The 13,601-nt window shown below is 36.0% G+C and overlaps 1 protein-coding gene across 1 annotated transcript in view; it reads left to right on the top strand.

The window, feature by feature from the left end:
- KCNH7 (potassium voltage-gated channel subfamily H member 7) overlaps positions 1 to 13,601 on the top strand; it is a 517,474-nt gene that overhangs the window by 372,524 nt on the left and 131,349 nt on the right. Inside the window, exons 4-5 of the mRNA XM_068967898.1 lie at positions 5,226 to 5,654; positions 10,889 to 10,909. Coding sequence (XP_068823999.1) covers positions 5,226 to 5,654; positions 10,889 to 10,909 — 450 coding nt within the window. The remainder of the gene's footprint in view (positions 1 to 5,225; positions 5,655 to 10,888; positions 10,910 to 13,601) is intronic.

Below are 13,601 nucleotides of genomic sequence, written 5' to 3' on the forward strand. Positions count from 1 at the left end.
ATCATTTTTTTCAGACCCTAGACTGACTGTCCTTCCCCATCTGTACCATAGGCACTATGCCTGACACTCTCCTCAAGGCAGGGACAGATGCAGAAAATATTGGCCCCTGCAGGTACACAGCTCCATCCCTCACTGGGAGTTGTAGTAAAAGGTAGGCACCTGCCTTATCCAAGGTCATGGCCCTTCCCAGGGGATACCTGTAACCAGTGACTAGCTGCAACAGGGAGATACTTGACTTCATTTTGGCATAACTCTGAAGGACAAGTCCAGCTCCACAGCTCCCAAGAGAACAGGCTGAAGTTTTAGCTGCGTTTTTGTATCAGTTTAAATAACTTCCTCTGACCAATCCTGTCTTCTTTTTTTCCTTTTAGGCGTATTTCCTGAGGACGCATCCCCAAAACTCTTTTGCACAGTCTGTTTTCACAGATCCAATCAAGATACTTCCCAGCACTCCAAATGCTTTGTGAGGGGAAGTATCTCTGGCTGTGACCTTCACAACCCTGCCCCCCAGCCCCGTATGCACACACACATGTCCTCTACGTACCCCACTTTAGTCTCTGGTTTGCATGACTTTTTGAAAGTAAAATTTTTCCCACTTTTCAGTTTATAATCCAGCTAAGCAGAACCAAGCAAGGGTAATATCTTTTAATTGATATTTAACTTGAGTTTAGTAGTAAAATGATTAAGTAGTCAAAAGTTCTAAGAGTTTGTGGAAATGATGTGAAATTAAACCAAGGGAATGGGGAATCTATAACTGTGAGGAAATTCAGTGATTTAGCAATATATTGAGAACTTTTTAGGAATATTTGGGTTTTCTGCAATAAATGTACTATTTCTAATATTCCTAGGTATAGTCTTAAGTTAGCGTCTTATTTCATGTCAAAATTAGCACAATAGTTTTCTTCCAAATTTTAGATTAGAATCAGCCCTGGCTGAGTGAGGGAGGTGAGGAGAGAGAGACAGAGAAATAATTCAGATTGGTAAAAATTTCTCAATTTGGAAATTTTGATAAAACCATTTCCTAAAGTCCCATTATTGCAGGAGATAGGGATAGAAATTTAGTTGTGATCATTGTAATTCTGTGAGAACTATGATTAGCTAAAACTAGATGTAAAGAAACTGAAAAATGTAAGGAATATTTCTTAAGAGTCAGCTAGCTAGCCCTAGAGGATTCTAAGGGAGGTTAGTGGAAGAATTTCAGATGGAGGAGATTTTGTTATTCAACATTTGGGATTATAAAAAATGTGTGTATGCATTTATCTACATTTATTTAGAGGAGAGATTTATGATTCTCAATAGATGGTTGTGTGAATATTTATGGAACAAGAAAGCATGAAATCTGGGGTAAAACTGAAATTAAATCAAGGAAGCTGCTGTTTTATTTTGATTTTACCACCCTGATTTCCTATTTGACCCTGGGCCAAGTATTTAACATTTTTTCATATATAGATTGAAATCATAATTATAGGTTTCAAAACAGAAGGACACTGGGAATATCTGTATCTTCTTGGTTGAGATGTAAACAGCTCTTATTTAAGTGTTAACGCAGGGTGTATGAAGATGCAGCTTACAAATTTATATTCAGCAGTTTCATAGAAGGTACATGTCCTGAGAAAGACATTGTCATGATAGTTAATTATAAGTTCATGTATAGTAGAAATATCTCTCTCAAGTGAAAAATGATGCCTTTAAACAAAATTATGTTCATGTCAGTAGTTTATCAATACATATAATTGTTTTCGAGAATGTGTTAAAAGATGTATAACCCCCCTGCCCCGATTCTATTATTATTTCAGGCCTATTGAACGTTTTAGTAGATAGTAAGCTAAATAGTATCTCTTTTAGTTATTCAAATTAGAAAGCAAATATATTAAAATATGGAAGCAACTTACAAGGCGGTTTTTTAGTGTTAAGAATCATAAGATTATACTTATCTATGTTTTATATTTGATGCCTGAAAGTGTTAGCATTGACCAAAATTCTCAACGTTTATTCTTTCCGGATGAACTGAGGTTAGACAACTAAATCTGTAATGCAATATAACATGGTCATATTAACCTAGTGATGCAGAAAAGACCATCTGTACCACCTTGGATATGACTAAACTGTAGGAGCAATCTAAATGCCTTGTGCAGTCATTAATTTAAGAAAGGCAGGGAATTGTTTTTAAATGTGGAGGGTAATGTAATGGATGAAAAATGAATAAAAGTAGGCACTGACCTCAGTGCATTGTAATAAGCTTGCAGAATTGATTTGTAAACTGCTTTATAAGTCAATTCCAAGTGCATTAAAAACTAATCAAATGACTTTGATGCAGTTCACTGATTTTTAACTTGGCAATTTACTTGAGCATATAAAAGTTGTTAGTAGCATTATATAAGAATGCTTGCAAAAGAGATACTGTGATGTACTGTTATTTAATCATATATGCAGACATTGGTTACTGTCACCTACTAATTAATCCAGAGCTTAATGTTGAATGTACCTGGAATTTGTGCACTGTGTCCTGTCTTTTATCAGAAAGATAAATTCTATTTCAATTATATTTGCCACTGTTAACTACTAGCACACAAAACCTAACAGTAAGAATTTAGCCTGCTTAATTCTAAAATTTTCTATAATCGGTATTTTACGTAAAATTTACTAGATGATGAGGAGTTTGAAAACACTTCTTTGTATGCTGTAGACTCAGAATGATAGCAATTAATAACCTCTGGAAAAAAGGTGACTTAATTGCATGTGTTGTATCAGGTATAAAGGGCATGATATAAACTTCACCATTTTCATCAGCTATTGGATTCTACTCAGTTATTTTGATGAATATGAGTAAATACAGTTCCAGGAGGCTATGTGTATATGCTAAGTTGCTTGAGTTGTGCCCGACTCTTTTCGATCCTATGGACCATAGCCAGCTAGGCTCTTCTGTCCATGGGATTCTCCAGCCAAGAATACTGGAGTTGGCTGCCATGCCCACTTCTGGGGATCTTCCCAACTCAGGGACTGAACCTGCTTCTCATGTCTCCTGCATTGGCAGGCAGGTTGTTTACCACTAGCACCACCTGGGAAGTCTACTAGGAGGCAAAGATGGTCTACATAAGTTGGTCAGAGCAATTGAATATCTTAGTTTTTCCACAGTCAAAACTGAAGCACATTATCAGTTTAGGATCTGCTGGTGAAAATTCATTTACCATGCTCAAGCATTCTGTTAGAACTGGGATTTGGTGAGCAAAGTAGACAGAGGCCCTGCCTACAGTCCACTAGGGAAGAGAAATGTTAATCAGAAATCAGTAAGTGTACAACTATGAGCCTACCAGGCTCCTCCGTCCACAGGATTCTCCAGGCAAGAGTACTGGAGTGGGGTGCCATTGCCTTTTCCACACTTGAGACTAACACAACATTATTAATCAAAGACTTCCCTGGTGGCTCAGATGGTAAAACGTCTGTCTACAATGAGGGAGACCTGGGTTCGAGCCCTGGGTTGGGAAGATCCCCTGGAGAAGGAAATGGCAATCCACTCCAATACTCTTGCCTGGAAAATCCCGTGGACAGAGGAGCCTGGTATGCTACAGTCTATGGGGTCACAGAGTCGGACACGACTGAGAGACTTCACTTTCACTTTCATTAATCAAAGAACCTGCCTGCCAATACAGGAGAGGTAAGAGACAAGTATTTGATCCCTGGGTTGGGAAGATCCCCCAGAGGAGGGCATGGCAACCACTCCAGTATTCTTGCCTGGAGAATCCCATGGACAGAGGAGCCTGGCGGGCTACAGTCCACAGGGTTACAGAGTCCAGACACAACTGAAGTGACTTAGCACACACACATGCATACTCCAGTATAAAATATTTTTTAAGAAGAAAGAAGTGCAACAGATTTCCATAAAAAGAAAATCCTAAAGGATGTACTGAGTAGGAAGAGTGAAAATTATCAAGCACAAGGAAGCCCTGAATCTAAAAGAAGCATAGACCTCTGGAAGAATTATAAAGTTCATATGGCTGGGTCCAAGAAAGGAAAGAGGAAAAATCAAGCTCCAGATAGTAGAGTTAGTATTATCTTCATGCCCAAAGCAAGAACTTACTGGGAGCAGTAAAAGGTTAAACAACAGTCTATGTGGTCAAAAGTTATTATTTTTTTAAAATATATAATTTTTAAAGGATAGACAATATAATGCAAATATGGAAAATGATATGTATCTTATTGTAAGAAATCCGGTGAACCTTGATTATCTCCACAGAGTGAGAGCAATGGAGATAAAGAGAAGTGAAAACATTAAAAAGATATTCAGGAGGTAAAATGAACACAGCAGATTAATTGGATATGAAGGATGGAGTAAGACGGAATAGTAACTACTGGAGTAGCACTCATCTCAGACTTGTACAACTAGATGGACTATGATGCCATTCACTGAAAAAATAGGGGTTGGATTTTACTACCAATAAGTTTATGTGTTTATTAGCTAATATTTTAATGTTTATATTTAGTTGCTCTTCTAAGCATCAGCCATTCTGAGATACATATAACATTCCATGCCATATTCTTAGATATTGGTACAAAAACTAATCAAGGCAAAGAAATTCTTATGTTTACAACCCACTCTGAAACCCAATGTTTTTCAGGAATTCCAAGCAGAATGAGGACCGTTTCATACACAGTTAACTCCACTTTTTCACGTCAATGCTAGACTAACAATATCATCCAATATAAATCTTTTAGAATATGTCGGGCCAACTCCTTACTGGAACCTCATTCCCTTTCCTCCACTTCCAATACTGTGGCATCCTCCCCTCCATAGACCTCCCACACACATGCACTATAATCTTTCCTGTGTCTGGCCCTTTTACACATAGTATCCCATCCCTTCTTTTTCTTTCTAAACTGTACTCTAATTCTGTTTCCCTTTAAGAAAACGGATGTATAGTGAACATATTTTGTAATTTATTAAAACAAAAAATCATCCAAATAATGCTTTTGTATCAGTGGAGTATATCTAACTATCAGAAACATGGTAAAATCATTTCACTATTTCTTACAGCTTATATGATAATTTATATCAGTCCCAGAGACGTTTTCTACCATAAACCACATTCCAACTCTAAATGACTTAAGCATTTGTTAATAAGTTTTTACATGCTAGTTAAATATGTGTCAGCAATGTTTATTTGTTTGTTTGAAGGGATATATATCCTTTGTCGTGTAATAATGCTCTTTCCTATCTCCATTTGTAGGGAAACTTTTTGGGTTCAAATTCCCTGGTCTGAGAGTTCTCACTTACAGAAAGCAGTCCTTACCACAGGAAGATCCTGATGTGGTAGTGATTGAGTCATCTAAACACAGCGACGACTCCGTAGCCATGAAGCACTTGAAGTCTCCAACAAAAGAAAGCTGCAGCCCCTCGGAAGCAGATGATACAAAAGCCTTGATACAGCCCAGCAAGTGTTCCCCCTTGGTGAATATCTCTGGACCTCTTGACCATTCCTCTCCTAAAAGGCAATGGGACCGACTCTACCCTGACATGCTGCAGTCAAGTTCCCAGCTGACTCATTCCAGATCAAAGGAAAGCCTTTGTAGTATACGGAGGGCTTCCTCAGTTCATGATATAGAAGGATTCAGTGTCCATCCCAAGAACATATTTAGAGACCGACACGCCAGTGAAGGTATGTTAGTAATTTTTTTAATACGGACACTTATATTAAGGGGTAAGGAAACGTAATTTCTGTATTGTGTTTAATTTCAACATTAATCCTTATATTGTGAAAAAGAAATGTGAGTAGAATCTATTAAAAATATCAGTTCTACAGAATTGTTACTGATTTCCTCCTTGAATCCTAGTGACTTTTTTTTTTTTTTTCTGGCGTTTTTATCTGAGGTAGAATGATAACTATTATCTACTTACTTTATGGAGTGTTAAATAACTAATGCTTAACATAAGATCTGTTTAGGTGATAACACTATCATCTCAAACATAATACATTGTGCTGCATTTAGTAGTCAAGAACTGGTCAAAAAGATCACTGGTGCGCGATCATAGGACTATTTTACTGACCAGCTCTTTCTGAAAAGAAAAGGTGTATGAAATAAGATATACTGAGTGATAAGAAAGCTATATGCTAATTGGGGGTAAGGAGGAGATAGGAAGGGGGAAGGGGCTCAACCAAAAGCAGCATGAAATGCAAAGTCAAAATTCATTATTTCTCTCTGCCCTCTTCAGGACAAAAAAAAACAACTCATCATTAACATGATAATGATAACATTTGTTAAGTATTTACATGTGTGAGATGCACACATTAACATTAACTCATTTAATTCTTATAATAACCTTATGAATTAAAATCTATTATTAAGTCCAGGATTTAATGGATGAGGAAACTAAGGCTTAGAGGCATTCCTGGTGGCTCAAGAATCTGCCAACCAATGCAGGAGACAAAACAGACTAGGGTTCAATCCCTGCATCAGGATGTCAGGAAGCTTCCCTGGAGGAGGGCATGGCAATTCACTCCAGTATTCTTACTTGGAGAATCTCATGGACAGAGGAGCCTGATGGGCTACAGTCCAAGGGGTTGCAAAGAGTTGAACACAACTGAAGTGACTTAGCATACAAGGCTTAGATATGTTACATAAATATCCGGTCCTAGGTTATGAAGTACCAGAAAGTGTTAGTCTCTCAGTCATGCCTGACTCTTTGCAGCCCCATGGACTGTAGCCTGTCAGCCTCTTCTGTCCATGGAATTCTTCAAGCAAGAATACTGGAGTGGGTAGCCATTCCCTTCTCTAGGAGATCTTCCCGGCCCAAGGATTGAACCCAGTTCTCCTGCATTGCAGGCTCATTCTTCACCGTTTGAGCCACCAGGGGAGCCCTTTCAAACCCAAGACTGGTCGCCAGAATCCACAATCCATCCATTCAGTGTTATTCTTCTTTGATGCATGCTTCACGAAACCTTACTGCAAGGAAATGTTGACTCACTGAAACTTCTCCAGGGAGGTCCAAGGTTCAGAGTACCTGTCATGGTCTGTGCATGTGTTGGAAAAAATTTCCAGACAGGAGGCAAAATGAGAGGAGAATAAACTGTATTAGAGTGGAAGATAGTGTTAGAACAGTGGCTGGCTCAAGGGAAAGGCAAACCCTTTCACAGCTGGGCAGCCAATTTTTGTAGTCTCAAGGCAGATAAAGTTTCTACTGCAATGGTGGCATTAGGTGATTGGCCAAGATGATATAAGGCGGATAATAGGATAGGTACTTTACCTAACTTGGAGTCAGGGAACTGGCTGGTTTCGATCCAGAGACTCATGGCAACAGTTCCTTGGTCAGTTCCAGAGATTTTTAACCTCTGACTTTGGTACAGGGCTCCACATCTCTGACCTTGGTATAGGGCTCCACAGTACCCATTGCATGGATATATCAGTCTCACTTTCTACAGATTTGGGTTCTGGAGAGGCCCACTGTCCCCTCTGTGGTATTTATTCCTGTGACCACCTGTCATCATCCATGCTGCTGCTGGTTTTCTTTTTAAAACATAAATCTGATCATGGGACTCCTTAGAGTAGGGTACTAGACACTTATCCAGCTGTCCATAGTTTTTTCAAGCTTCATTTCTAGCCCCTGCAAGATCTCCTCCCCTTCTATATACTCAATTCTAAACCTGCACAAAAATAATCACTTTTTCCCAAAAATATCTCATGCATTTTCTTCCTTCATCGCTTTGTTCTGCTGGGAATACTCATGCGCACTTTGTTCCTCCTCACACTACTACTCATAGCCATATGGACCCGTTTCTCCTTTCCAAACCAGAATCAAATGGTTTCATACCTAAAAGTGTATAAAACAGTGTTTACATATATGATAGCATTTCTTATTATTATTTCTTATTATTCTACATCTATTCCACATTTTATGTCTTTCAGTGCTATTAGATATACACACAGATGATGATGTTGAGACCTTCTCTAGGACTGAACTTCTAGCATGGTTGTCTCCATGGCTTCGGTTTCAAGCAGTCACCTATTTTGTGGCAAGAACTCAATAAGCATTGATGTGACTTAAAGAGCATCGTGCTCATGAATTTTGTTACAGAAGCATACACATCAGGCAATAATGAGTTATCTATTCATTAGTACTCTGCAATTTAAGCAAAAATCATAGGATTGAATCATGTGAGGGATCTCTATTTAAAGAGTGCAGTGAAGTAGAGAAGACAGAAGAGGTGAAAGAAAATGAATTAACAAGAAAAAGCTCAAAGAGAGATAACTCAGTATCACAGAAATAAAAAGAACAGTTTTCTGTAAGATGGATTTGATATGGTACAAGAGCAATTAGCACATCGATTTTATTCTGTCGCCCAAAGAATGTCAGAAGGAAAAAGGAAAATAAAGTCAAGAACAATTTTCAAACCAGATCATTGTCTAAAACTCTGTACCATCTAGTCACATCATGCTCACTATCTCCTAACTAAAAGAAACTTCTGAAATTTAGTCTTTAAGCAATAGATCCTATAGCTGAATAGCAGTAAATCCAATATAGTAATTCAAATGGCCAGCATATATTTTAGTTAGTCAGTCCACTTAGTGTAGTCTTCTTTAGCAAACATACTGACTTTTCAGAGACTGGCCTTATTGCCTAGAACCTGAGTTACAGTGCAGTAACATTCAGAAACAATATTAAATGATGCATATTCAGTGCATGGTACAGACTTAACCTGTGTTTTGACAGCAGTACTAAGTTAGATCAGATTTCATGATTTAACCTTATTGTTTTCAATTTTATGTAGTCTTCATTTAGCACACACTTACTGATGCAATTATGGGAAAAGGATATGTTAGTATTTTGGGTTTCTCAGTTCAGGTTCTATTTATGGACAGGAGGGACAATTGAGATCATCCTCAATTTTCTTCTCCCACCCAAGCTATGTTATTTTCAAAAACTGTATCATTTTTTTACAGATGCTAAAGTCGGCTTCTGACTACCAATTGATAATTCAGAAGGTATTTTGTACTTCTCCATTAGAGCAATTTTAGATACAAAACCTCTCATTAGTATAGAAGAAACTACAGTTCCTAAAGCTACGTAATTTAATATGCTTTAGAAACTGAGGCACTGATAGGGAAGATGGAAAGCTTTCAAAACTGATTTTAATTTTATGACTATATAATTATTTAATGGTTTCAATTGTTGTCTCTTCACTCAAGAAGAAAATTCCCTCCTATATAGGTTATTTTATAGAACTTGAAATAATTTGCAAATATATCAGTGCATATTATTTTACATTCTCTTTTCACCTAATCTAAATTACCAAATACCTTAGAACCATAGTTCTCAAACCATTTGTGGTGAAGGACCAGAAGTTTTTGTTTTTGTTTTCCTATCTACCACATACCAACCAATATATTTGTAAATACAGTAATAATGTGCTATATGGAAAATGAAATTTTAAAAAATAGACATAAAAATATAAGCTCCAATTCTTGTATTATTAAACTGAACAGATTTAAAATTATTCTGTCAAACTGCTACAAGACTCTAAATGCTTACTCTAATTTTTGCACTTATACTGTCATGGAGGAATAACAAGCACCAGGGCAAAGACCACATGCTTTGTTTCAGAATGTCAATGCAGCATTAACTGCATAGTATCACTTTGGGGCAGTTGTCTTTGGAACTTACAGTTCTTTACATGTAATTTCCAGGTTGATGAATAGAGTTATAATGTTTAACTACTTGCTCGCAAGCAGTTATTACTTTCCTAATGATTGTTGAGCCCAGCTTCTGATGGAGATAATTAATTCCTTGTAATCAAAGTCTCTTCCATTAGCCCTATTTGCTTCTTATAGTCCCTCAAAGAGGACAGAGCATTGACATATAAGGTCACTATTTTATTTGTGCATCTCTGTGTGAGATAATGTCTATGACAGCAATTCAGCATACCACACTATTGAAATCGCTTCAGTTGTTGAATTTGAAACAATTATGATATATCTCAAGATTTTAAATATGAATAGCATTAGCATATGTGTTGGCAACATATTTTTCAAATCTTGGTTATATTTGAAAGTTTCTAACATGATGTAATTAATATTAAGCTTCTTTGTTTCAAAACTAGTAATGAATATTTTTGTTAGTAGCAATATGTAACAGTGTCAGATTGCTAATCTCAAAATAAATCTGAAAACACTCCATTTTGAAATTTGGAAACAAACCTATTATAAACAAATTTCCTAAAAATTCTAGGTATCACACTAAGTGTATTGTGGACAGCATACATTTTTAAATCTCACATTACCTTTAAACAGTAGAATCTTTCACTGATTTCTTATAATTATTTTTGCCTAAGAATGGCTCTTGGAGTGCTGCTTCATATTTTCAGAATATACATTGAAGAGCATTTGTGAGATGGATTGTTCATAAAATTGTGATTAATAATTCAAGTTGGTTTATTAAACCATTGTTTTAGCACCATTTTTTATTAACACACTAGTTTAGTTTATAATGAAACACATTACTTAACATACAAAATGCTGTGTAGTTCTTTGTACGTGGTGGCTGAACCTACACTGAAATTGACTTCTGACAATGTTGAAAGTTTTTATCCCAATTCTAGGCATATAGATATGGCTTTCTCCAAATAGTCATAATTATAATATCTGGATCTTGAAATCCATTGAAATTAAGTGAGATTAATGTTTCACATATTTGAACACAGATGCTTATGATGGCAGATATTATTTTTAGCATATGCATCTTACTTGGTTGAAGAATACAGAATGTTAATTTCAAAGATACATTTTCAATCATTGCATCCTATTTTCTCTGATTGTTGTTACAGAGGTTATTCAGTGCATATAACATAATTGTAGTCTTCATATTTCTCTCTTTTTTTTCCCTACGTGCTCAAAACAGACAATGGTCGCAATATTAAAGGTAATGTATGAACTCAAGTTTCATCATCTGATGTTTAAATTGCCCCCTTACTCGGCATGTTAACTTGCCTGCTGTATGCCCTGTTCAATGCAACATCATGCTGCCCTTAGTGAGTCCAGCTGCCTGGTGGAGACATCATGGCTTGATTTTGGTGGAGATGTTGTTACTTTCTCAACTGTGTCACCAAAATGATTAAGAACTCTTTTTTCCTGCAAAGAGTATAAGCCTAGGTTGACAATGAAGACTCACTAAATGTTTGAATAATTTGGAAAGAAGCAAATATTAAGCTAAATATATTTTAGCCAAAAAAAATCTTTTTTGAGTACCAGATTAAATAAAATAAACAAAGTGCTACATGACAGCATCACTTCACTTGTTCCTCTTTTGTTTCCTTAAAACTAGTTTCACGTTCCTGGATGGCAGGGGGTATGGTTTTAAGCTTACTGTAGTAGTAAACTGTATATGCATGATAGTCATTTCCTATTTTTCTAAATAACATTTCAATCATTTTTAATTGTGTCCTATATAAGTCTGAAATCACTAGCATGACCTAAAGCTAATGTAGGTTTAACTGGGCAATACCTGTGAATAAACCTGGATCTGACTAAAAATAGAAAATTCACTTGTTTTTCTACTCTATTTTACTAGATACAAGAACCACAAAGTATAAAAATCTTATTATTCTTATCCAGTTGAAAACTTGTGGAACTTAGTCCTGTAGCATACGCTATGCATGCTGCCGTGGGCGTCCGTATGGTGACGACTGCTCATCTGTGCATGTGTGTTGCATGGACACGTCTCCATCAGTGACCATCGTTACTTAGAGTTCACTGTTTTGGCCTCTTCCGTGTGTCCCTTTACTCTGATCACTGTGAAGTTTTGTATATTGATTGCTCAAATGCTTCCCTAACTAATTCAGAGCTGGTGATGATTATGAATTAAGAGCACTAGAAACTAAAGATGTTTGCTCATCAGCATCCCAGGTAATTTGAAAATAAGAGAAATCATGGCAGCTTCTGTCCATCCTAACTTTATTTTCTAAGTATTTCAAAAAGGGTCTGTGCAGGTGACCTCCAATTACAGGATGGAATTTCGTATATGTGATTATTTTATCCTTGGCCTTTCCACTGAGATTTCTAAAAGGGAGCAAATTAGTGTCAGCTGTAGGTAGTGATTTGAGTTGATGTAATTCAGAACGTAACCTCAAAAAAACAGAGTACAGACAGCTCATGACAACTGGCCTGTGTGAAACATGACTGGCTTTAGCATTTAGCAATTAACAATAAATTATTAGACATTAATTTTCTAGTGATCTTTAAATGCAGTAAGAAACAAATATAATTTTCCTCAGTAAACAGGAAATTGAGCTTACTAATTTTCAGACTAGTGGTTCATATAGTTTTCATGTCATTCAAGCTACATTAATTCATTTTTTCCTTATAGATTAAGCCATTTAATCTCTAACCCATTCCTTCAGTCCTCCATTTCTTAATAGCATCACTGTTTGAATAAAAACAAATCATAAAAGTCAGAATTTGGAATTGGGAAACTCTAACTCACTCTAGAAAGTTTTCACATATTAATATTTATAAAGTTAAAAGATAAAACATGAGCAATTTAATAAAAATTTAATGTAAATGTGCCCTCCAGTGTCTTTATTATTTGTTCAGGCTCTGATTTTGAAAACTATTTAAAAATATTTAAGTGCCTGGCTCTTTGAGATTTTCACAGAGTAATTAATATGCTAATTAGCCACAGGGCAATGCATAAAAAGTGTGCTTTTTAAAAATTTTTAGGCCTTGTTACTAAACCGTATTTAAATGAAAATTTCAAAAAATAAAAAAATTCCATACATCTTTGTATGCAAATACATAATTATAGTTTTTTTCTATATTGACTTAACCAAAAATAATTTCTTTAACAAACTAAAATAAATGATTTAGAAATGTGCTTGGAAGGCCTTCAGGATCATCTAGTTTATTCCCCTTAGGCAAGAATATTGGTGAAATATCTTGCACAGGTAGTAGAAGCATCTTTATCTCTAGAGGATCCTATTCTTTAACTTTCTTGGAAAATCTATTTTTCCTGCCTATACCAAAGCTAATTTAAATCCTTCTTGCTGAAATGTAATTGTTTTCCCTTCATCTGTCCTGAGTGGACTGAGATACTAGCTGGTTACTTCTATTCTTTATGTAACATCACAGTGTAAAAACAGGAAATTGGTATTCAAATCTTTTCTGCTAAAATGGAATAATTTCCATTTTACCTTTTTTCTTAGGATCAGTTTTGTTTTCCTTTAATAAATTCCCTTAACACTCTGACTTTGAAGTAAGACTTCAGAGTGTACAAAAGTATAACCCATTATCAAAGAGTGAAAAAGCTAATTCGAATAAATTGCACATGCTGCTTATATGTATGTGTGAATGTGTACATCATATATTTAAACAATTTTTCTAATATACGAAAGATGAACTCAGTTCTAGTGGTTATTCTGTTTATTCTACTTCCGAAGTCACCATAAAACTTAACCCCACTTACACCACTTAGTAAGTCATTTTAAAGTCATTTAAAAGTCATTTTAAAAGTCATTTTAAAAAGCTCTCTGTAGCTTCCACCTCTTCATTATCCCAAGTAATTCTATACTCCACTGACAATGGTATGTTCAGTTTCTAAGTCATCTATGAATCTGGCA

This window comes from Capricornis sumatraensis, chromosome 3, assembly GCF_032405125.1.
Source record: "Capricornis sumatraensis isolate serow.1 chromosome 3, serow.2, whole genome shotgun sequence".
Taxonomy (NCBI): Eukaryota; Metazoa; Chordata; class Mammalia; order Artiodactyla; family Bovidae; genus Capricornis; species Capricornis sumatraensis.